Source organism: Olea europaea, chromosome 19 (assembly GCF_002742605.1).
Source record: "Olea europaea var. sylvestris chromosome 19, O_europaea_v1, whole genome shotgun sequence".
NCBI classification, from domain to species: Eukaryota; Viridiplantae; Streptophyta; class Magnoliopsida; order Lamiales; family Oleaceae; genus Olea; species Olea europaea.
Window position 1 is genome coordinate 9,196,402 of NC_036255.1, and position 25,786 is coordinate 9,222,187.

General features: G+C 33.9%; 4 protein-coding genes across 5 annotated transcripts in view; 3 read left to right on the forward strand and 1 right to left on the reverse strand.

Annotated features, from left to right (window-relative positions):
- Nucleotides 1-569: 569 nt before the first annotated feature.
- On the forward strand, nt 570-1,707 carry LOC111368318. Its single transcript, XM_022989549.1, has 3 exons — nt 570-1,296; nt 1,396-1,491; nt 1,688-1,707. The coding sequence occupies exons 1-3, from the start codon at nt 570-572 to the stop codon at nt 1,705-1,707; spliced, it is 843 nt and encodes a 280-aa protein (XP_022845317.1).
- Nucleotides 1,708-7,250: 5,543 nt separating this feature from the next.
- On the reverse strand, nt 7,251-8,909 carry LOC111368424. Its single transcript, XM_022989646.1, has 2 exons — nt 7,746-8,909; nt 7,251-7,650 (listed from the first exon to the last, which is right to left on the reverse strand). The coding sequence occupies exons 1-2, from the start codon at nt 7,967-7,969 to the stop codon at nt 7,443-7,445; spliced, it is 432 nt and encodes a 143-aa protein (XP_022845414.1). The 5' UTR covers nt 7,970-8,909; the 3' UTR covers nt 7,251-7,442.
- A 13,195-nt stretch (nt 8,910-22,104) lies between these two features.
- LOC111368724 lies at nt 22,105-24,125 on the forward strand. Of its 2 annotated transcripts, XM_022990139.1 has the most exons (3): nt 22,105-22,151; nt 22,241-22,929; nt 23,263-24,125. In XM_022990139.1, exons 1-3 carry the CDS (start codon nt 22,105-22,107, stop codon nt 23,895-23,897), a joined length of 1,371 nt encoding a protein of 456 aa, XP_022845907.1. In that variant the 3' UTR covers nt 23,898-24,125. The 2 variants fall into 2 exon arrangements, with proteins under 2 accessions (XP_022845907.1, XP_022845906.1); XM_022990138.1 differs by lacking the exon at nt 22,105-22,151 and having other exon boundaries at nt 22,158-22,929; nt 23,263-24,122.
- LOC111368725 overlaps nt 22,197-25,786 on the forward strand; it is a 7,194-nt gene continuing 3,604 nt past the window's right edge. The window contains exon 1 of the mRNA XM_022990140.1: nt 22,197-22,229. The gene's annotated coding sequence lies outside the window, so the exon portion shown is untranslated. The remainder of the gene's footprint in view (nt 22,230-25,786) is intronic.

A 25,786-nucleotide genomic window follows, 5' to 3' on the forward strand; every position in this document is an offset into this window, starting at 1 on the left:
GGAAAACAATTGCAGTTGGCGTTTGAGAGCGACAAAAGTGGACACAAATGAGTTCTTTGTAGTTCGCAAGTATGCATAGGAACGTACTTGTGAAGTGGATATTCGTCAAAATGATCACAGGCAAGCTCGATCATGGTTTAGTGGTCGACAAATAATGCACAAGTTTCAGGACCTGCGGACGATTTACAGAGCTACAGATATCATCAATGACATCCGTCGGGAGTATGGGGTAGTTATGAGTTACCAGAAGGCCTAGAAGGCAAAAGAATGTGCATTGGAAGATTTAATGGGTTCGACAGAGAAGAGTTATGCCAAATTGGTCAGGTATTGCCTCTGACTCGGCGTTTTTTATTGAAACCGATGGGCAGAATCGCTTCAAGTATTTTTTTATGGCTCTTGGACAATGCATTAGAGGTTTTCGAAATACGATGCGACCTCTAAGCCTAGTTGATGGTACAACCCTAAAAACTAGATATGAAGGGAAGTTGATTATTGCTACATGTCAAGATGCCAACATCCAAATTTACCCTCTTGCATTTGGCATTGTCGATGGAGAGACTGATCTAGCAATGCGTTGGTTCTTCATGAAGCTGAGAGAAGTAATTGGGGATATCGAGAACCTTGCATTTGTGACTGACCGGGGGCAGTCAATAATAAATGGTATAGCCGAAGTTTTTTCGGAAGCACATCGTGGTTATTGCATGTACCACATTCAGGGCAACCTGAAGACTAGGTACCGGGGCAGTGGTATCGTTGCATTGTTTAGGAGAGTTGTAGAAGTTTACAGCTTTGAAGAGTTTACGAAGTTCATGGGCGAAATAGAACATAAATCTGAAAGTGTATGGGAATATCTATCAAATATGGGGGTCGAACATTGGGCACGGTCACATTTTCCAGGACGTCGATACAACATGATGACGTCGAATAATGCGGAGTCGCTCAATGCATTATTTAAGAAGGATCGAGAGTTACCAATTCTCGCAATGATTGAACATATTCGTAACAGGTTGCAACAGTGGTTTTATGACCGACGTGAGGAATCCCAGAATTGCACAAGTGTGCTAGCTCCGGCACAGGAAGATCGACTATTCAAAACTCTGGAAGTGGCAAAAGCTCTATTTGTGGAACCACTAGATCAATTTCGCTTCTCCATGAGATGTGGGCATAATGTTGGATACATTGTAGACTTGAATGACAATACCTACATGTGTAGACAATTTCAGTTGGAGAGTTTTCCATGTGTGCATGCTGTCGCAGTGGCTATGTATAGAGGATTTCCACCACACAGCTTATGCAGTCATTATTACATGGCTGATTTTTGGAGAGCAGCATATGCCGAAACTATATTTCCTCTACCAAATGAAGTCGAGTGGGAAGTTCCTGATTATATTGTAGCACTTAATAATTTGTTGCCACCTGAAGTTCGAACATGTACTCCTGGTCGTAGACGGATGTCTAGAATACCATCTACAGGAGAGTTTCCACAACCGCGTAAGTGCGGAAGGTGCGGCGCTACAGGGCATACACGTCGATTTTGTACAAGTCAGATCCCACTAAACAATGACTCGACGGATGTGTAGTATCTATATAAATCATTTGTATTCTCCATTTGTAATATGCTTTTTCTATTCTCAATTTAAAATCGAATGTAATTTTAATCACATTGTTTAATTACTCTTTATAACAGCATATTTGAATAAAAAATAGGTTAAGTAAACAACATTTACATTTCAATAAAATAATATACAATGCACTAAGGATCACAGTTATATTCATACAAGTCGCAAGCTAATTTATGCCTCCACATATCAATCCAAGACTGATTTATTGTCTCAACATTGTGGCAAATGTCCAAAAACTCTATGTACTTTATTGCAAATAAGCAACAGTCGCCCCTGCAACCGAAGAAGAATATATTAGTTCGATAACATATAACTGAAAATTAAAAGGTAGAATTAAAAAGTTTTAAATCCTTACGATCTTTCTTGTTTTGCCGTCGTCATGTTCCGCACAATGGCTAATCTGTCATTTACTCGAATCATCGCCTGATTAGCCATCATGGGCACGATCACAGCAATTGGCTCCAGAATGTGCTCTAGTCGACTTTGTGTCAGACAGCTGTGATCAGAGTCGTACACATAAATAGTGGAATTTGCAAATACGATTTCCACTGAAAAATAATGTGAATTCGTGATCACTGGAATGTATATATGTGTACAATCCGTCCACGGCTTTCCTCACCTTGGCTGTAGCCCAATCACCCACTCTACCATGTACTCGGGCAGAACATATTCATTCCCCTTGCTTAGGAGCTCGTGATGCTCAATATCTACGATATGAACAAACTCAGAGCTCAGGATAACTCGACTAGGAATGTCATAAGATCTCGGGTATCTCTGAGCCCGATCGCGTAACAATTCCATAGCCAAGTCGATATGCTGGAATAAAAAAAAACACAAACAAAAAAGATAGAGACGTTTAAGTAAATGAACCAAGAACTTCTATAAATATAATAAATGAAAACTCAAAAAACTTACATCATCAGCGAGCCAAGCTGAGGTCGTCAGTACATCTTCGAACCACCTTTTAGCGTTGGGCACGGTCATACAGCCGATGGTATAACTATCTTTGAAAAATGAAAAAAAGTTACGAAAAATACAAAAAAATAATAGCAAAATCATAAAATACTTTCTCGGACTTAAGAGATTTGAACCAATCATCGAACGCCTTCTGTCTGACCGGGTCGACGTCGCGAAAAAGATTGGGGAACGTCCCATCCACAAAACCCCTTCTCTTCGCCTCGGTCGTGTATGGGGAAACAATGTACTGTGACGGCAATCTCGATCTCTTACGTACCATCAGCTCTGGCGCGTCATTAGCACGCTTCTTACCCTTCGGCACCTCCATCGCCCCCTCCAACACGAATACTACATCGTCATCCGTCATCTTTGGCGTCCTCTCGTCCTCCGCAACCCTCTCATCCCCCTCTACTACCACCTCTAGTGTCCCCTTCGCTAACTCCTCGGTCACTCCCTCCGGCACTCCTGTCTCTCCCTCCGGCACCCCTGTTCCTCCCTCCACCCCCTCTGTCATCCCGACCTCCTCCAGCACCTCTACCCCAGCCTCCTCCGCCCCGGCCATCCCGACCTCCTCCGGCACCTCCACCCCGACCATCCCGGCATCCTCCAGCACCTCCGACCCGACCTCCACCCCCTCCCTCCCGGGCTCCGGCACCGAATCAAAAAACTCATCGATTCATGCGGTCGCTGCCCACCAATCTCGAGGAACACCAGTCTCCCCAACACTCCTTCTGACAGAACCTCAGAAGCCTGCTACATCGCCCCGAAGTGCTGCAACCTCAGTATGAAGCTTTTCTAAATCTCGTCTCAGCACTCCAATATCATCTCGCAGTACTCCTACCTCTGTCGTAATATCCCGTCGCAACACCCCTATCTCCTCTCGCAGTGCTACTACCTCCGTCGTAAATGCACGTCGCATCGTTCCCAGCTCCTCTCTAATAATACCAGTCATGCGTGCAAAGAAATCATCTGAATGACGGGTCTGACTGGGTGCAGGCGATCCACGTGGAAGGTGGGTGGGTGCGAGAGACGAAGATCTCCTTAGAAAATGTGATAATGGCGGTAGGGTGATCTCATCGGTGGAGGTGACGGAGATCTCATCGGCGGAGATGAAGGAGATCTCCTACGTGGAAGTGCTCGTCGTTCTACTAGATGACGCTCCTACACAGAGAAAACAATTAATATTAATAATCCACACATGAATATTATAAATCAGATTAAATAATGATCTTAAATAAACGTACCCTATTTCTATCCGGAACGGACTCAAACACTAGATCGTTTTCAATAGGTCGAACATGCAATTCATGTATCCTCTCCGATTTTGGCATAGTATGTACCCTCCTGAATACGTGGAGAGTATCGGAGTAACATCTTCGACCCCATGGAAAGCTGTTGAAAGCATCGATATCATCAACGACTCCTCTTCCATCGAAACAACCAACTCAGCATGAACTTCGAGCTGACATATCATATTTCAACATGTTAACGAGCATGTATCGAATCGAGTTAATGTACATACAATATAAATTGCAAATATATAATACTCACCTGAGAATCGTCGAGGATAGCTGTCAAATCTTTAGCCGGTGGCTTCTCATGTGCTCGCCAATGAAGCATTCGTGGGTAGCTAATCTCCCTATCGACGTCCTACGATGTCGACACCTCAATATACTCTCCAGTATATACACCAATCCTAGCTTAAGCTTGTCTAACATGTGATCGAATCTCCTAAAGGCGTCCTCTAGCTGTGGTGGTGTAACCGACCTTTTACCTCCAAAATATAAATCTAATAACATTTTATTTGGTATAATACGGGCCATCGCTTCTTCTTCTTCTATACATCTCAAGCCTGTAATGAGGGCAAATTCAAGGATCGAGAATCTCGATACCTTCTCGTCCCCCATAACAAAAAAAAGTTGATCGCCATCGACTGGTTTAAGTAGCCAGAGTAATAACGAATCAATAATCTGTCCAGAGAACTGCACGTCCTTCAACGGATAGAAGGACCATAAAAACGACCAATGGAATATGCCGATGTGCTCCTCATCCAATCCCTCAATCACGGTCGCATAACTAGAAAAGTTACAATACGTCGTAACTTTTCCCAAATGAGATCTCAGATCATTGTCAATATGATATTACATCCTACAAAAATAATACATGTTAAAATCATATACAAGAGATTATAAATAAAATATCGTATCTTCAAAATTAAACAATCATATTTCAATTAACAATGCAATAAATAGATTCATCCAATCACATATTAAAACGGTTAAACAAAAAAAATTCTCACATATTTGATTATTTAATATTTCATTAAAAATTATATTTCATTAATTATCTGAATGTATATATTACTCATTTAATATTTAATTATTCTATTTCGATTATTTATTTGAATAAAAATAATAATATTTAATTCGATATTATTTTCGATTTTTCATTTCACTATTTCTTTAATTAATTATCTCAATTCGATAAGTCAGAAAATTATTATTCAATTTAATTTATTATTTAAATATTTTGTTAATTATGCATATGAATCATTTCATATTTAATGATTCTATTTCGATTATTTATTTCAATAAAAATAAAAAAATTTAATTCGATTTTTCATTTCACTATTTCTTTAATTAATTATCTTAATTCGATAAGTAAAAAAATATTATTCTATTTCATTTATTCTTTAAATATTTTGTTAATTACGTATATTATTCATTTCATATTTAATGATTCTATTTTGATTATTTATTTCAATAAAAATAATAATATTTAATTCAATTTGTCATTTAACCATTTCTTTAATTAATTATCTTAATTTGATAGGTAAGAAAATTATTATTCAATTTAATTTATTATTTAAATATTTTGTTAATTATGCATATTAGTCATTTCATATTTAATGATTCTATTTCAATTATTTATTTCAATAAAAATAATAATATTTAATTCGATTTGTTATTTAACCATTTCTTTAATTAATTATCTTAATTCGATAAGTAAAAAAATATTATTATATTTCATTTATTCTTTAAATATTTTGTTAATTACGTATATTACTCATTTCATATTTAATGATTCTATTTCGATTATTTATTTCAGTAAAAATAATAATATTTAATTCGATTTGTCATATAACCATTTCTTTAATTAATTATCTTAATTCGATAAGTAAGAAAATTATTATTCAATTTAATTTATTATTTAAATATTTTGTTAATTATGCATATTATTCATTTCATATTTAATGATTCTATTTCAATTATTTATTTCAATAAGAATAAGAATATTTAATTCGATTTGTCATTTAACAATTTCTTTAATTAATTATCTTAATTGGTTAAGTAAGAAAATTATTATTCAATTTAAATATTTATTTAAATATTTTGTTAATTATGCATATTATTCATTTCATATTTAATGATTCTATTTCAATAAAAATAATAGTATTTAATTCGATTTGTCAATTAACAATTTCTTTAATTAATTATCTTAATTGGTTAAGTAAGAAAATTATTATTCAATTTAATTTATTTTTTAAATATTTAGTTAATTATGTATATTATTCATTTCATATTTAATTATTCTATTTCGATTATTCATTTGAATAAAAATAATAATATTTTATTCGATTTTTCATTTTACTATTTCTTTAATTAATTATCTTAATTGCTTAAGTAACAAAATTATTATTCAATTTCATTTATTCTTTAAATATTTAGTTAATTATATGTATTATTGATTTCATGTTTATTACTCAACTTCCAACTACAAATGAAATCATTTATCCCTGAAGGACTGGTTTAGCAAGTTGACAGGAAGAGAAACTATCCCCAAAGGTTGAAGAGTAATGCTATGTGGCACCCGCTGGGTTCCATCCCCAATCTAGGTGGCATTAGATTAGATGACAAGTTAAATGAAATGTAAAATTAAATGAATTATTTAATTCTACCTATCAATTAATATCATATTAACGCCACTCAAACTGGGATTGTAATCCCAATGAGGTTATAAATAGCATTACTCTTGAAGAGTAAGTTAAAAATAAAAAAAATAATAAGTAGAACGAGAAGGATAAAGGTGAAAAGAGTTTTAGTTTAAAATCTTTTGAGAGAGGAAGAGACAGTCAGGCTTAGGGCTGGACAAATTCTCGAATCAAATCGATTGAACCGAACTCGAACAAAATTGAATCGAACCGAGCAGTTCTTCTTAAGTTAAATACCTGAACGGGTATCTGAATCGAAAATCGACGGGTTTAGTTCGATTCTAGATCAAGAAACGAATAAGAATCGAATCTCCCAAATTTTTTAATTAATTTATTTTAAATTTGCTAACTAGGTAATTTAGTCAAACCCAAAAATATGATTTTCCTATTTTTAATTTTCAGTTCAAAGCCAATTTAATCAAATAGACCTAAGTTTTATTCAAATCTGTTACTCTACCATAATGTCGTTTTTACCGTTCTGGAAAAATCGAATTGAAACTCGACAACACTTCTCTTAATTATTTTGAGCTCACTATCTTTCTCTTCCTGTGATTTTAACAATCAAATCTATCAAGAATTCGACAAAGAGAGATGCAAAAGACACATAAGATTGGACTACGTTACCTTGTAAGAGCTAAAATTGAACATATCATTAATTGAATTAATATAACTTCGTAAATATTAAAATTTTTTAATTATAATAAAGAACCTAGGAAACGAACCGAACAGAACTGAACCGAATGAAACCGAATCTGAACGATTCCATAATTAAATTTGGACCGGACGGTTCCACTTACTAAATACTTGAAAATTTCGGGTTTAGTTCTGTTTTCATTGGAACCGAACTGAACCATGTCCAACCCTAGTTAGGCCTAACCTTCATGTTCATTAAGTTTCTTCTTTTCTCGAAAAACAGCGACTGTGGAAACATAATAAGTAACCAAAATGAGTCCGTGTATAAAACATATAGCTCCCCCGATAAACAGTAGGTGATGCTGCGCTAATCTGCAATCTCTTCTTGACTTTGAGTTTGCTAATGTTTCAGAGATTACCATTGTGAATGCAACAGCTAACAAAATCCTGATATATGACCATAGCTGAGTTAATCAGGGAGGCTCAAAATAAGTAGACAAAATACTTGTTAACAAAATAATAATGTATGCAGATTAAAGTACCATGATAAGATGAGGGAAGCTGCTGCAAGTTGCTTGTTAGGAGAAGCTTGATCCAGTTCTTCTTTTGATGTAATGCAAATACACCCACCTAACAAATTTGCAATAACGTGTGCCACAGATAATAGCACTGTTGCAGCCAACCCAAGTTTGAAAGCTTGATAGCTAGGGTCTCCACATTCAAAAATCCACGCCCTATAATGTTCGACCTGTTCGCAGAAGTACATATTGAGAAATTCATTCAAACTTTTCTTAATAAAAATTAAATTCAAATGATATGAATAGATGGCAAACCTTTTTCTGAGCTATCTCTGCTTTGATACCAAGAACACCTGCTACAATGTCCATAACCATGATTAAAGGACATACAAGGATTCCAATATTTTTTGCCATTTCTGCAAGCGTGTAGTACCGGAAGAGATGCCTGTTTGACCAGAAGAAGCTGGAGCCGTCTTATATAATTTTCGAGTCCTGCAGCCTGCAGGAGAATCAGAATAAAGTGCATATGATTTAAGAAAGATTAGCTGTGTTCTGTTTGGAAAAAGGCTCCTTTTGTTTGAAATATCTCTTTCCTATGCTTTTGTTATCCTTTTGCTCTATATAAGAGTTGGATTCCTTTCATGGGGATAAGAAAAGCAGTGCATTGTCAACAGTGATAAGTTGTGTAGATTAAATGTAACAGACAGCTTGTTTATATTCTCGTTGTGTTGATATTTCAAAAGTCATATTCACTTGCATGTTACTTCACATCTAAGCTGTGCCATTCTCATTTCAGCCGTTGGATGCATGGAGGAGAAGCTGACGAGCTCATTCCCTTCGCTTCCTTGGCCCGTAAACTGTAAGCCTAATGCACGGATGAGCTACATTCAGCGAAACTTGTATGCGAGAATCCGCCCTTTCAATGGGCTCGGATTTAGTGTCAAATCTTGAAAGTTCCTCCATTTCCCCAAAGTTTAGAATGAGGACATGTGGTTTGTTGAGGTGTGCCGACTGCCTAAATTCCATTAGTTGGATTCAACTGAAAATCAAATAATTATTTTGAAAGACTTCTTAAAGCTCGATGACTAATATGGATTATACATATAATTTGTGCATTTGAGGACTTTTGCTTGTAAAGGAAATGCAAATCATTTTTGCCGCACTTTATTTTGGCTAGTAGTACTTGTAATAAAGGGCATGTTGGGGAAAATTTGTTGCTTTTCTGGTTGGTTTTGTCCAATTTATATAGGGGAACTCTTGTCAACTTTTTTGTAAAATTTATCATAGTCAAAGTAGGTCAAAGTCACTTTGGTTATGGGTCAGACATTTAGTTGGTATCTACTATCGATGCACGTCAGTTTTCGAGACCACTGATTTGAGATGGGTTGTGTCAATTGGTTTTGAAGTCCACGACAAAATTGAAACATGTGAAAGTTGAGTGAATAATTAGGCTTCGTAGTGTCCAAGTTTAAATATAGATATTTTGTAAGCAATGCAATAATATTATGACAGTAAAAGTTATGATTTTTCTCTCATCATTACTTCCCAAGTATCAAAAAGAACAAATCACTTTAATTTTGACAATGAATACAGATTTAAGTGGTTTTAGTCATCATAGATTTATTGTGCAACTTAGAATGAAAGTTTAATGATTAAATTGCTATAGAGGAAATAAATGAAGGATCAATAGTGCAATTTTCCCTATTATTACTTTTTGCTCCTCCACTCTCTTCCTCAACCATTTTTGCAAAAATGAAAAATGTAAAATACTAATTTAAATAAAAAGCATCTTAAATTCAATGGGGGCACTTATTCTCCTTTTCCCGCAGCACCTTCTATCGTGTAACTTTTGTGGTATTTACACACTCACCTCTCTTTGCCTCTGCTTATTAAAACACGAGTTATCAAAATTGATGAATCATCATTTCAAACACTTCAGAATAATTTTGACTTCAACGACCAAATTTAATGATGATCATGAACTCAATGGCTCATTGAGTTTTAACCCTTCTAATGCATGCCTATGGGTATTGGTAATCCTAACTTTACATTGTAGAGAGGTGTTCGCCTAAATTGATAATTGAGAAGCTTGTAAGTTTTAATTGTCGATATTATCTATTAAAATATTATTGAATTGTCTATTTCTTCATAAATTATGAAACATATGACCAATGGTTGACCTAGCTAGTTCATGCTTATCTCTTCATCCGACAATAGTTCGTGTATATTCTTTACTAACTAATATCAAAATTATCGTTATAATTTAAGTTGATTTAGTAAGGGCTATTACCAAATGTATTGTTGAAAAGTTGTGGATCACATAAAATGAAAAGTTGTGTGATTAAAATGAATTATTAACTTTGACTTTGATTTTTAGTAAAATTTAAAGATACACCAAAGAGGGACTAAATGTATGAATATTTATAAAAACAAATTAAAATTATGTAACAAGAAGAAGGAAGACCAAAAAAATATTTTACTCCATATTTAATTAATTTATAACAATATTTCTTTTAGGATATAGGAAAAAAGAGTAAAAGGCATATAGTTTCAAAAATAATATGAAAGTAACACAAATGTAGAGGGTAAAATGGAAAATATTAATTTGTTTTTGAGTGAAAATGAAAAATATGTGAAAATTAAATTTTAGAGGAGGTTTTTATAAGTTTTCAAAAATCATGGATATCCATAAGATTTATTTAACTTATTGGGGGATATATTTGATATTTACTCAGTGACTCATTGAGTTTTAACCATCGTAATGCACATGGGCATTGGTAAGCATAGTTCTACTTTGTAGACAAGCCTTCCCCTAAACTGAAAATTGAGAAGAATATAAGTTTTAATTGTTGGTGTTGTCTGTTTTTCAATGAACTGTGAAATACAATATCTTGGGTTCACCTAGCTAGTTCCTGCTTGTATCATTATTATTATTATTATTATTATTTTGGCTATTCTTCACTAATTTCTACAATAGTTCGTGCATGTTCTTTAGTAACTAATATCAAAATTATCTTGAAGTTTTGAGTTGGTTGAATAAGGGCTTAACATAGTCCATATAGTAATCCACTTGCATCAGTACAAAAAGAATCCGACCTAAAAAACAAAGGAGAATTGTGAATAAAAATACGAAATTTCACACTCAAAGAAAAAGATGATGATCGAGACAAATAACAGCATCATATCATTATTGGCATGATAAACACTCTGCATTCATATCAGCTAGCCATGTTCTTGATAAATTAAAGGGCTGTGCTATTTGCACAGGGTCCTGACATGTGGGGTCCACCCCCATATCTCACACCCTGTGCACAAGACCCTGTGCAAGGAGAAATATCCTAAATTAAATCAGTTTTCAAATACATCATTATGGTTTAATCTAGGTGGACCACTTCTCACGATCAATAGGCATTTTTCCCCTAAAGTTCATGTGCATAAATCACCCATTTCATTGAAAATATTAGGTATTAGCTTTTTGGTAGATAAATCACAATTATTCGCCGAGAGCTTGCAGATATTAAAATGATCGACAATATACATCTCTCATTGGAGTCAGGCTAGGAGTGTAAAAGTGGGTGTACTATCCAAAGCCATATATTTGGAAGCATTGAGGGACCAAATGTCACACTTAACACGACATAGGCAATGAGGTCATATATCTCCAAATAATCAATCTCCATGGCGGTTTGAATAAAAAAACATATCACATTTTATTAAAAAAATTAAAAAAAATGGTAAATAACATAAAACGTTCATATATTTCAATGTTATTGTGCAAAATGTCCATACCTTTCTTTTTTGGCATTTTTATCCCTATTCCCACTTTTCATTGTCCAAAATGTCATTTTCATCTATTTTTTCAATAAAATGATGATTTTACCCTTATATTCAAATAAAACAAAAAGAAATGAAATGAAATGATAAAGAACTAATTACAATAATAATTCCAAATTTTCAAAAAATTACAAATTAATCACAAATATATAATTCAAATTCAAAACTAAAAAGGCCAAAAAAAAACCATTCAATGATTATTGGAACTCAATCAGCCTGCTCACATTCATCAAATTGTTTTGGAAGATAAATTGTCCTTTTTTATGCACGTTACTTTTTTTCTTTTTCTTTTTTTTTCCTCATCTCCATCTCTCTCCCCCAGTCACAGAGAGGAAAAAGGGAGAACAAAAAGATTAAATCATAAAAAACCTGGATTCAGATTCTTCATAACTGCACACATTTGAATTCCACTTGAATTTTTCATGTTTTCGCATGAAAATAACCAGATCCAAGAATCTTGACTAAACGGGTGTTCTGGGTGTTAGCAAATCTATCATGACTTCAGATTCAATATCTAATTCAAAGCCTGCACCAATTCCATCCAAATAGGAAGACGAGTTACCAAATTCAACCGCTGCTCTTTTTCCCTGAGAGGCTGAGACACGGAATCTTCCTCCTTAATCTCCCTGTCATTGAAAGAATCGACCAACAGGATTCTATTCATTTGTCTAATTCTTTCCACAGGCATTGCTCTCTCTGCTTCTTTTGCCTTTGTCTTTTCTATTCTTCTCCTCTTTTGCTTCATCATCGCCATCAGCAACTTCTCAATCCCTTGATCAAGTCTCGAGGCCACTCACAAAGCTCAAGCACCCAGTTGTTTTGTTAATATTCTCAGATGGTTTTCGATTCGGGTACCAATTCAAGACCTACACTTCAAATATCAAAAAGATTGATTGTTGGGGATCCTAGGAGTTCAATCAACCAAAACATCAACCCATAGACAAGATTCAAGGCAAAACAATGAAAAAAGGGGATGGAAAAATACAACCTGTGTTCGGCCGAAATCTGTCCAGCTTTCCTTCCTCGTTTCAGCAGCTTCTTCTTCGATTTATGGGTGTTTTTCAGGCTCAGGAACAGCCTTCCATGACTTGCTAATTACCTTCCAAGAGAGAGGGGAAAACCAATGAAGAACCACAACCCTTTGCCAAAGAGAACCGAGAGCTCCTCTCTGCTGGGAGAAAAGAAACCGAGAGCTCTTCTTCTTAAAATGGTAGAGGGTAAGTCTACATAAGAAGGAAAGACCATGCCTCTGCCAAAAAACGTGGGAAGACCTTATTGTGTCAACATCAATACCATCAAGTCACAAGTTGATAGTGTTAGGTGAACCATATCCTCACATTCTTCACCTTGGTTCTCCTAACACTCTCTCTTGGTTGCGAATTTGCACATGGAAGAACTGTTCATCATCATCGCTCACCACCTGCAAGAAAATTAACCAGTGTCAATGTGTAATAAAGATAAGCACAATCTAAATTTACTTGCAGGTAGAATTTTTGTTCCCATATCAGAGGGATTCCTATCAGTGTGAATTTTAACAAGATTAACTTCACCTTGAGACAGTTTCTCACGTATAAAATGATACTTTACCTCAATATGTTTAGTTCTTTCATGGTAAACAGGATTTTTACAAAGCAATAAAGCACTTTGACTATCAGTAAACATAACAGGTGTATCATGCATGAAGTTCAATTCTTTTAAAATTCCTTTTAACCAAGTACATTCTTTAGCCGCCTCAGTTATGGCAACATATTCTGCCTCAGTACTTGACAAAGTAACTAAAGGCTGCAGCTGTGACTTCCATGTTATACAATTGTCACCTAGTGTAAAAAAGTACGCTGTAGTAGACTTTCTGCTATCCTTGTCATCAGCAAAATCAGAGTCTACATACCCCTTTAGAGTAAGTTTTTCAGATCTCTTTTCATACACTAGACCCAGATTTGATGTACCAACAATGTACCTTAACAACCATTTCAAACCTGCCCAATGAGGCTTTCCTGGGTTTGACATAAATCTGCTCAAAAAACTTATAGCATAGGCTAAGTCAGGCCTGATTGTTATCATAGAGAACATGACGGAACCTATAGCATTAGCGTAGGGTATGTTCCTCATTTCTCTAAATTCCTCCTCAGTCTTAGGAGATTGTGCACCAGAAAGATTCATATGAGCTGCTAAGGGAACGTTCACAGATTTTGATCCATTCATACCAAATTCGGTTATGACTTTGTTTAGATATGCTTCTTGAGAAATGACTAGTCTATTTTCAGCCCTATATCTCTTTATAACCATTCCCAAAATCTTCTTAGCACTCCCCAGATCTTTCATATCAAATTCTGATTTTAAAAGGTTCTTCATCTTAGTGATTTCAGTCTTATTTGAAATTGCTAGAAGCATGTCATCTACATACAGCAACAAGTAGACCTCACAGCCCTCCTTACTATCATTATAGTACAGGCATGCATCATATTCACTCCTTTTAAAACCTATCTTCAGTACATAGGTATCGAACCTTATATACCACTGTCTAGGGCTTTGTTTAAGCCCATACAGAGATCTTTCTAATTTGCACACACAGTTAGTTTTACCTTTCACCTCAAAACCTTGAGGCTGACTCATGTAAATATCTTCTTCCAATTCCCCATGTAGGAAAGCAGTCTTGACATCTAGTTGTTCTAGTTCCCAGTTGTACTGAACAACCAATGCAAGAACAAGTCTGATTGTTTTGTATTTTATCACAGGAGAGAATATCTCATTGTAATCAACCCCCTTCTTTTGAGTGAACCCTTTCGCCACTAATATAGCCTTATACCTAGGAGGATCACTAGGATTATTTCCTTCTTTCAATTTGTAAATCCACTTACATTGAACTATCCTATGATCCTTAGGTTTGTTAACTAACTTCCAAGTTTTATTCTCCATTAGAGATTCCATTTCTTCCCGCATAGCTTTTAGCCAACTTTCAGAACATTTTCCATTAACAGCTTCTTCATAACTAACAGGTTCTATCTGTTCAAGGGCTTCACCTGAAACTAAGGCAAAATCAGTCAAGTTTGGGGATTCATATCTAGGATTTGGCCTGATTTGCCTCCTCCCCCGATCCCTAGTAAGCTGATAATCTTGATTAGGTGGCTGATCATTAAAATGTTCAACTTCAACTGGTTCAATGTTATCTTGAAGTTCAGTCACCTCTTCAGGTTCAGGTTCAGGTTCAATTTCAATTTCATTTTCATTTTCATGATGTATAGGGTTATTTTCGTCATTCCCAGGTGTAGGTGAATTTAGCCTAGTCAGCTTCACCTCAGTCTGAATACTCTTCTCAGTTTCAGATTTGTTAGTTTCTTCGGTTTTCTGTTTTAGACATGGCATCTCAGATTCATTAAAGACTACATTCCTGCTGTTAATGATCTTAATGCCTTGGACCCCTAAAACCTATAACCTATAGCCCTTCACACCCTCGGGATACCCTAACATCATACACTTGATAGCCCTGGGCTCAAGTTTCCCTTCAGATTGATGTGCATATGCAGCACATCCAAACACCTTCAAGTGTTCCAGATTTGGAGGCTCTCCCGTCCACAACTCCTGTGGGGTCTTAAACCCTATACTGCTGGACGGAGACCTATTAATCAGATAAGCTGCAGTACTTGCAGCTTCAGCCCAAAAACCTTTCGCAAGGCTAGAGCTAATCAACATACACCTAACTTTGTTCATTATGGTCCTGTTCATTCTTTCAGCGACCCCATTTTGTTCAGGTGTGTATTTAACAGTTCTGTGTCTTGTTATACCTTTCTGCTTACAGAAGTTGTCAAATTCGCTATTACAGAATTCAAGCCCATTATCAGTTCTTAACGTTTTAAGTTTCTTGTCTAACTGATTCTCAACAGACTTTAACCAAATCCTGAATTTTCCAAAAGTTTCCGACTTAGCCTTCAAAGGATAAATCCAAACCTTTCTTGAGTAATCATCCACTAAGGACAAGAAATACTTGCTCCCACCAAATATGGAGTGCTTCTCCGGGCCCCATAGATCAGCATGGACATAGTCTAATGGTCTGCTGGTCCTATGAGAGCTAGCTTCAAAGCTCACCTTATGAGACTTACCCAAAACACAAGTTTCACAGAATTCCATAGTTTCAATGTCATCTTTTCCAAGTAATTTCTGATTACTTAAAGATTTTAGACCTTTAAACCCAATGTGACCCATTCTGTTATGCCAAAGTTCAATTTTGTCTTTACTCACAGCAAGGAGGCTAGAATCAAATGGTATTTCAGTTCTACCCTCAAGATAGTACAGCCCATTCCTCTTGGGCCCCTTCATAACTATAAGAGAACCCTTCATAATTTTCAAAATCTTGTTACCAGACTTGAAGGTATATCTGCCAAAAAACGTGGGAAGACCTTATTGTGTCAACATCAATACCATCAAGTCACTAGTTGATACTGTTAGGTGAACCATATCCTCACATTGATTATAAATGGTACTGAAGTCAAGCTGGGTTTGATTCCACTGTTTCCGTCGCTGACTTTTCCGAACCATTACTCAATTGTCACGGGTTTGTATCCACTGATTTTGGTAGTTGGGCTTGCCAAAGAGGCTTCGAACATAGGATGGAGGACGAAGATAAATGATTTTTATTTTATTTTTTTTAGTTTTGATTTTTAATTATATATTTGTGATTAATTTGTAATTTTTTGAAAATTTGAGACTATTAGCAATTAGTTTTTTATCCTTTCATTTAATTTGTTTTTATTTTATTTGAATGTGAGGTAAAATCATTTTTTAATTGAAAAAATATATGAAAATGACATTTTACACAATGAAAGGTAAAAATAAGAGTAAAAATACCAAAAAATGAAATGTATGGACATTTTGCACAATAACATTGAAAGATATGGACGTTTTGTGCTATTTACCCAAAATAAAAAATCATCTATGTAATGTGAATTTTACAAGCATCTTTTAGAAAGGTGATGATGCCATCTCGATGATCCTTTGATACTCATGTATTCACAAAACCCAGTAATTAACATTATAATAAGGATGCTCAATGCAACTTTTAGAATTTGGACATGATTCGGATTTTTTGTTTAAGATAATTGAAAGTTCTAATTAGAGTGCAAATTAAGAGAAATTTTATTTGGTATGCTTTTGAAATCCTATTCAGAGTCTATTAACAAATTCTAGTTGAAGTCAGGGGCGGATCTAGTATGTGGCCAGCTAGGGCGGCCGCCCTAGCTAGATTCGTCGAAGAGAATTTTTTTTTGTTGGTAATAGAGAAAAATTTTAGGTTATATAATTGGTAGTTTATTTTATTTTCAAACCTCTCTTCTGCTTAGTTGGTTAGAGTTTCCTTTTATATATTGTGAATCTTGAGTTCGATTCCTTCCCCTCCATTTCATTGTGTAAAATTATTATTTTTACAATATTTACCAAAATTAATTTCCTAAGGAAATGATTCGAACCTATAACTTCTAGAATTAAGATGATTGGAAGCTTAACCATTATCGTAATGGTTGAATTTTAAATCTAAATTTAACAAAATAATATATGTTAAGACTTTACAAAAGATTTTTTTTTTTTGGTTTTTTTCTTTTTAAATATTTTATGCTTTAATAATTTATAAGATATGACTTATGAGTATTGAGTTTTAATTTATATGTTATTTGAAAATTTGTCTATTGTGAATTGTGATATAAAAAATTAATTTGAATATCGTGAAATGTGAATATTTGATTCATGAAAATTAAAAATGAGAAATTGGGGAATTTATAATTTGTGATCAATTGGTGTTGAGAATTGAAAATTGAAACTTTAATTATATTTTAAAATTACTTTTAATTACGTTTAATCTTTGATTAACGTTCAATTCTTATACTAATTATGGAATGATTTTTTCAACTGAATTTTAATCTAGTTTTTGTAGTGGTGTATCTAATCTCTCAACCACTTTTAGCCAAGCAAACGATTTGTTAAGTATTGATAACACAGAGAAGTCTTATGTATCATATAATTTATATTATTTCGGATTGTATGGAAATATAATATGATATAAATATACGATTTTTACATTTTAGTATATTTACATATAGATCGAAGAATTTTTTAATATTATTTAATTTAATATTAATAAACGATATCGCTATACGGTCATTAATTATCGACAAACAACGGCCAACGATCAACGACCGCCCTAACTGAGTCGAAGTCCTAGATTCGCCACTGGTTGAAGTTCTATACTTGAAGGTCCTATTAGGAATTGAAATTTGTGTCGAACTTAAAGAAATCAAGATAAAAAAAACTTTTCGACATTTTATCTCATCTACAACTTCACTTCTAGGGTTTAGATTGTTCTCTCTATATATTTAGTTCTTCATTGTAATTTAGATTAAGTTATACAAATTATAAACATAAAATCTCTGTATTCTTTATCTATATTATAATAAAATATGTATTATCTACAAAATTTTTGGTTCTTGTAATCAGTTATTTCATATTGTGACTATAATCTCTTATTTTCTCGAACAATTTGATATCATTTTCATTACACAGCAAACTGGTATAAGAGTTTTTTATTTTGAAATTCTTGAAAAACTCAAGGTTTTTGGTGATGGCAACCATGAAATATGATATTTCACTATTAAATCACAATACAAGAATTTTTTTGGGCAGGTCAATATGCGAGCAATATTCACTCCAATGGATTTGGACGACACTTGTTGGGATTTGACAAGATGTCCAAAACTTGGACTTTGGAAGAGAAACAATAGAGGGATCGAAAGGCCCGATCTCAAATACATCTTCATCTTTCAAATAATATTGTTCAGGATATTTTGAAGGAGAAGTCAATTGTTGCACTATGGTTAAAATTGAAACAATTATGCATAACGAAAAGTATTACTAGTAAATTGCATCGAAGTAATGTTTATATTATCATCGTATGACAGAAGACATATATCTTAAGAATCATCTAGCTGCTTTTTAAGGAGAGTATCGTTGATTTAGAGGCTTTGGAAGTCAAATATGATGAAGAAGAATAATTAAACTATTCTACAAAGCTATCCAAATAAATAATTAGTCTGGATGAAGAAAAATCTGATTTTCCACCAAACTCTTCATCCTTAAATAAGAGGTTAAACTTAAAGATTTACAGGTAACATGAATCCGTTGGGTTCAAATATATCTGTATATTTGTATTTTAAACATCATTAAACAATGATTATTGTCTACACTGTCGAAAATTTACTTAATCACACACAGCGAAATTTAAACAATATTTCAATTTCTACCAAGGATATGCTTTATGTTAGATAGAAACAATGACAGAAAATATACTTTTGTTGAATTCTGCAAATTTCTTTGCCTTTCTTTAATTCCAGCAATTTTGATCTGCAATTCACAGCTGTCTAATCGTTCAGCATCTAATAAAAATCCACATAGGGAATAAGATTAAGAGAACCAGAATTTTTACTTTTCATGTGTTAGAAAGAATATGAAATTTATTTCTACAATTTTCAAACTCTAATAGCTCATTTATATAAGCCCAAACGAATTTAGTTCGTCTCATAACTTAATTCGGTCCAATTTTTAATAAATTCAATTAATTAAATTTAGTCCATGAATTAATTAATTTAATTTAAGCATATCAATAAGCAACCCAATTAATTAATTATCTAACACTTGTTAATCAATTAATTGGTGAATCTCATTCTTCTAGTTTTCTTTTAATATGTGACCTATTAGATTATCAATCACGATATCTAACGATGTGAATTATTATTTTCATCTAATCAAAATAAATAAATTAAAACACGTATTTTAATTCATCACTAATTTACAATCATCGTTCCTAATTAACCTTTAGCAATGTGTCTGGACAATTTATGTGACAAGAAATGTCACGTAATATGACAAAATCAAATTTGTTCGTTTATTGTGAAATTATAATCTTTTCATTAATATGATCCGATCAATTATAAAATATGAATATGTGTCAATCTCAATAATCGATCATATCTTTCATTTCACTATTAAGTCAATATTAATCAAAAACTCCTTTCGACTTGTGAGTACAACTTGACCAATGATTTCATTATCAACTTATCTGAATAAAATGTAGATCACAATCTCTTACTATTTAAGAATGACAAATCCTTTACTGGTCCTTTACAACTTCATATGATTCTTGATATACTTGAACGATGCCGTATTAGCGGCCCTTACAGAGCAACATCCAATATCACCAAAGGATAACTGTACTCATATAAGGTATTGTGATGATCTCAAATCAAAGGATCAATTTCACTACTGAACGTTAGAGATTAACCTCTAACACTGAGACAAAATTAACTGATGCATGGAGACAGGTACTAAAAAGACATCATTTTTTGACAGTTTCTTAGACGAATAATATCTCTCCGCCTAGGTTGTTTTCATATTCGGTCTTAAATTCAAACTATTAAGAGTTACAGTAGTGTAACTTTGGTCAAGCGTCATCTACACTGATTAAAAGAGTGTGACAACTATTTAATTTTACCCTTCGAAAGTTAAGCATGTGAGGTGCATGCAAGCACATTATTAAGGGTCGCACCTAATCCTATAAGTAGACGACTGTTACTATGATCTAGGCCGGGATGGAGTGAAGGGGCCCGAGCCCAATTCATTTTTCAAAAATTCTATATGTACAGAACGCTGGCCAAAAAATCTCACATTTTGTGGGTCCCATGTGATGATAAATAATGTAGAAAAATCACCCATCCCTCCTTCTATTGTGTCTTATCTGTGCACGTCATATGAGAAAAGTTTCTGTACTATTCTTCGCTTTTTAAGGTATCAGCTCAGTATTGTGGAAAAAAAAAAATCAAAAATCAAAAAGTAAAAAAATTGTTCCCAGTTCCACCCCTATCGTAAGGTTTTAAGGCTTCTTGACTGTTAGTAGCTTGATCCGTCTCTTTCTATTTCGCTAGCACGAAAGGAGCATCTAATCTTCAATATTTAATGAATTAGTTGTGTGCGTATGGGGTTCGGTGCCTAATTTTTGAAGCTCGGAAAATCAATTTCCTTTCTATTAATTGCACTACCACATGGCATCTTTGAGGAAACTTGACTGGGTTGCAATTTTCAGAAATTTAATGTTTATTGCTTGCTAAAAAATGTGTTCATAACGTGTAGTTCATCGCCAACATTTACATTAACGGAAAATATTAATTAATTAGGTTGACACTAAATAACATTTGATGAAGTTGTGTTTGACTAACAAGAATAACGTACCAAGTGAGTAGATAGATGATTCCATTCTTGTTTCTTGATATTTTAGGTCATGAATTCCAAGATCGATTTATTAGTTCCACATAAATCAAGATAAAGTCTCCCTTTTGGAGAAGCAGGTTGTTGCAGCGGGGTTATCACATCTTCAATGTTGTGTCGGTATTAACTAAACAAGCTAGAAGAGAAAGACTTCACTTTGTCAAATATTCAATCGTACGTTAAACACAGACTGTCTTTAATAGGCACTAAAATGAGTGAAAAATAATGCGTCATGGTTCACATTGAGTCAGTAAACAAAATCTTTTGATTTAAGCTTAATCCAATTTAGCTTCTTTTTATTAAAAAAAAAAAAAACTTGAAGATAAATAAATGTTTTCAATGACAATCACGCTACCATACATAATCTTTTATCATTAAGCATAGATTTGTCCCATCTATTATTTTCCCACTAAAGTTAAAGGCTGCTTTTTTTAAGTCAATATTACGCACCACAAAATCCCATCTTAGCTCATTTGTTTAACTTGTCAGGCTAAGAAGGAAAATTTTCCTAATATCTTCCAGTTATTTACATATTTGGGTATTCAACTTTTAGAAAAAAATTTATCAGTGTTTGTTCAATCAGGTGCTCGTCTATAATTTTCTTACCCAATAGGTCACTCAGTCTGATTTCATTATTAATAAGTTAATAACAGTAATTATCAAGAGAAAACGTGGCTTACAAGGTGCAACTTGTGAGACCAATTTTTTTTTTTTTTTAATTCTGATTTATGTGGTAAGGATTCATAAATCAAAATATTACTTCTTTGTAAAATACTTGGTTAATTTTTTATAATGGAAGCAAACTGAGTGACCTTTGTACTATAAAATTTAAGATTGATGATATAATTCAACAAATTGAAGTTGTTTGATCATTACCAGTTTTATCGAAGGTAAATATACCATTTACCCTAGTTTTCAGTGTTATATTCTTTTTTAACTTACCATTCTTATCAGAGGTAAATATGCAATTTAACTTAATTTCCGAAGTTATATTCATTTTTAACTTACCTTCTTGGTAGTCGGTACTATCAATTTGGGATAGCTTAAAAAATTGAGGTCAAAGTTAACAAATAATTTTAATCACATATTCTTTTAAACAACCCACAACTTTACTCAATTTTTAACCTCTAGTTTCATTAACATTTATCAAAATCCTTTTAAATTTTTATCTTTTTCCTCCGATCAGAAATCTATGATGCATATTGGTTTTAGTGCAAATAGTGTCTCATAAAAGTAAACTAAGATTTACATGCATATATATACTGCCCTATTGTGCCAATGGCTAGTCCAAGAAAGGTAACAATTAGCCTATATATGTTAATTTTTGTACTAAATCAAGAATCCCTTAACTCTATCGTTTGTTTCTTCCCCTTCCGATGCTATAGATTTGGGATCGACGGATCATTTTCAGAATTTGAAAAGACGAAAGGCTATAAGCAAACAATAAAAAAAAAAAAGAAAAAAAAAGAGATGCCTGCAGTTTGGTTTGCTTTGAAGAAATCTTTGAAATGCAAATCAGAGCCACTGGATGTCCATGATCCAAAGGGGAATGGGAACCTGAGCCATATATTGACAAGGAAATCAGGCAGTGGACGGTCAGGATGTTCTAGGTCTATTGCAAATCTGAAAGATGTAATTCATGGAAGCAAAAGGCACACAGAGAAGCCACAAACTTGCAGTCCAAGATCCGTTGGCAGTAGTGAACTTTTGAACCCAATAACGCATGAAGTTGTGTTAAGTAATTCAACTTGTGAACTAAAGATCACGGCCAGAAATGGTTTCCAAGAAGGTGGTGCTAGTGGCGGCGCCTGTGGTTCGACGTTTGTGGGCACGCTTAAGCCGGGGACTCCGGGCCCACGGCGGCTGAAGGGAAATAAGCATAGAGGATTGGCTAGTCCTATAAGGAGGACATCTAGTAGCCTTTCCAGGAGGAGTTCTGGATTTGGGGTAATCCCCGCAAGGCCTGAGGCCTACTTTGGTGCAGATTCTAATGGTGCTTTATTTTGCCATAAATGTGGTGAACCATTTGGTAAATGGGAAGCCATCGAAGAACATCACCTCTCCAAACATGCCGGTAAATTTTACCTTCCGTGCTTTGGTGACCTCAAATTTATTGGAAAAAGAGTTAATTTATTTCGTTCTTCTTGTCGTGCATGTTATTAAACTTTTTATTTTATATTTTTTTTTCTAATATTTCTTTCTTTGAAACAAGAACTTCAGTTTTGATGTTCCACCTCAAAATACTATTTCTCCTGTCACAGGTTTTTTGTATTGAGGCCTGAATTTTGCCAGTTGTCTCCTTGAATCTATGTAATTGATCAACTGAATGTAATTAGAAAGAAAATGTTGGATATTCTTTTTTAAAGTCTACGTATTCTAATTTTAAACTTCTCTTATTTTGGTTCAGTTTCTGAACTTGCTGAAGGAGAGTCCTCAAGAAAAATAGTTGAAATAATTTGCCGGACGAGCTGCACAAAGCCAGACAGTAATTGTGGAGGAATTGAGAGGGTTTTGAAGGTCCACAACATGCAGAAAACACTAGCACAATTCGAGGAATACCGAGAATTGGTGAAGATCAAAGCAACCAAACTTCCCAAGAAACATCCTCGTTGTCTAGCCGATGGAAACGAGCTTTTAAGGTTCTATGGAGCAACTGTCGAATGCAATCTAGGCATCAATGGCTCTTCAAGCCTTTGTACATTGGATAAATGTAGTGTTTGTCGAATTCTAAGACACGGGTTTTCATCAAAAAAAGGGACAAATGGTGGTAGTGTTGGAGTATTCACAGCTTCAACAAGTGGTAGAGCATTTGAATCAATCCAATCATACGATGAAAATCCTTCAATAAGGAAGGCTCTAATAGTGTGCAGAGTTATAGCAGGGAGGGTGCATAGGCCTTTAGAGAACGTTCAAGAATTGGCTGGTCAAACAGGATTTGATTCACTGGCTGGGAAATTAGGTCCCCATTCAAATATTGAAGAACTCTATTTGCTCAGTCCAAGAGCTCTCCTTCCCTGTTTTGTGGTAATTTACAAACCATAAGTCGTTATAGACGAAATTTTAACTTCTTTTGAGCACTAGACTCCGGCTCGTGCTTAAGGAAGTTTTGTGGATTCAACTATTATTTCCAGCTCTCCACTGCCTTTCGTTTAGATTTTGTAGACTTGTGTTTATAAAAGCCATTTTTTCCATGCTGCTTTTCACTTATAAGTGGAAAATTGTGGATTAATTTCTCAAAATTATAAAGACATGTTCTGTCATTAAGTACTACTCTCTCTTTGTTGACAATTCACTAAGTCACTTCTTGGGAGACATAAATAGGTACCTGCATTTAATCACCAACTTGACTCGTCAGAGAAAATTTAATCTCATCTGACTTTGCATGTTGCATTGTTTCTTGAGTAGAGAATGTGGTCCCATTCTTGCTTCATCTTCTTTATGATATATTTGGTATATTTAATTGAATAAGATAAACATATAGTTCGAATGAAAAAGATAAATGACAATTGATTTTTATTTATATTCCTTCTTATCCATTCTAATATACTAAATATGTCATTAGTGTAAGCACTAAGAAGTAGACTAATTTCTTTTTCGAGCATATTCAATTTTGTCATTCCCAATTCTTATTGAGTCTAGTACTAAGGTGTGACAAGATTGGGCTTGTTTTGGATCTAAATTACATGCCTTTGATGATGTACTATTTTATGACCACGCTCCTTGACAACTACTCATCAAAGTAGACTACAAGCTCTTTTGAATTTGTAATCACTGCTTGTATGATCAGTATTGACCATAATTCACAAAGATGAAGGGTTTAAATATACCAAATGTCACATAATCAATGGAGTTCTATATGATATTAGACTAAAGAATCGCCAAAAAGAGTGTTCTAACAAACTAATGAGTTGATAAGCACACTCCATAGTTTTCACTTTCTCTTCATCGAGCACATTGTTTGGTTAAGAGGCATTTGTTTATTAACACGCATAATGCATCTTATGGTTGAGAATAAAGTGGAAAAAATACATGCACGATTTCTTTGTCTAGTCGAGAGTTGTGCTTGGACGAGTTGAGATAACGCTTTGATTTGAAAAATATTTATAACAAAAATAAGTTATTTTAACAAAAAGGAAAATATAATTTTCATATTTGTCAAATTGAGTACTAGTTTCATACAATTACTACCAAATTCATACTTTTTTCTAGGTTCGTCAAATCCAAATAAGTTCATTCAATCAAAAATCATTTTATATCAAACTTTGTAGAATATATGAATTTTTTTAATCTTTAACGATATTTTTATTCTTGATAAAGCACAAATTATTGTTTTCATAAGAATTTATGTCCTTGTTGTTAAACAAATTTATACATATCAATATTTTGAAAAGGGTAGCGCTATTTACATTCACGTTTTTTATATATACATCCACTTCTAAAAAAATAATTATACTATATTTTAATCTTATGTAAATTTACCTAAATAGACATATATAAAATTAAATAAAAATATATCATTCTAAATTTACCACTCATATTTATTTCATTAAATTCTTTTAAATCTTTTTACTTTCTTTCGGAAATTGTGTTTAATTAAATCCTAATAATCACAAAATATCCTCTCAACTAAAATCATAAAACCCTAACAATCATAAAATATCATCTTCAACTGAAATCAATAAATTTAGAGATCTTATTCCAAAAAGAGAGAGGGGATGTTTTGTTAAGGCCTACCACAAGAGGTAAAACTCTGAAGACAAGGAAACACAATATGCAGCTTCAAGGGCATGGACAAAATGGGGAATGATGATTGCCCATCTTATCCCAAATGAAGTTACATTACAGAGAGGGGACGATGATAAATTTTGCTTGGCATTTGCAAGGATTGAGAATCATTACTTCATGAACAAAAGAAAAACCCCCCCCCCCCC

Bases quoted from the DNA above. Each gene is read 5' to 3' on its own strand.
- LOC111368318 (XM_022989549.1), top strand. From the start codon at position 570: ATGCGTTGGTTCTTCATGAAGCTGAGAGAAGTAATTGGGGATATCGAG. The intron at 1,297-1,395 runs GTCATTATTACA...ATTATATTGTAG, and splicing joins TCCACCACACAGCTTATGCA to CACTTAATAATTTGTTGCCA. The intron at 1,492-1,687 runs GTAAGTGCGGAA...TCTTTATAACAG, and splicing joins AGGAGAGTTTCCACAACCGC to CATATTTGAATAAAAAATAG.
- LOC111368424 (XM_022989646.1), bottom strand. From the start codon at position 7,969: ATGTACTTCTGCGAACAGGTCGAACATTATAGGGCGTGGATTTTTGAA. The intron at 7,651-7,745 runs GTACTTTAATCT...GTCATATATCAG, and splicing joins GCTTCCCTCATCTTATCATG to GATTTTGTTAGCTGTTGCAT.
- LOC111368724 (XM_022990138.1), top strand. From the start codon at position 22,170: ATGTTAATTTTTGTACTAAATCAAGAATCCCTTAACTCTATCGTTTGT. The intron at 22,930-23,262 runs GTAAATTTTACC...ATTTTGGTTCAG, and splicing joins TCACCTCTCCAAACATGCCG to TTTCTGAACTTGCTGAAGGA.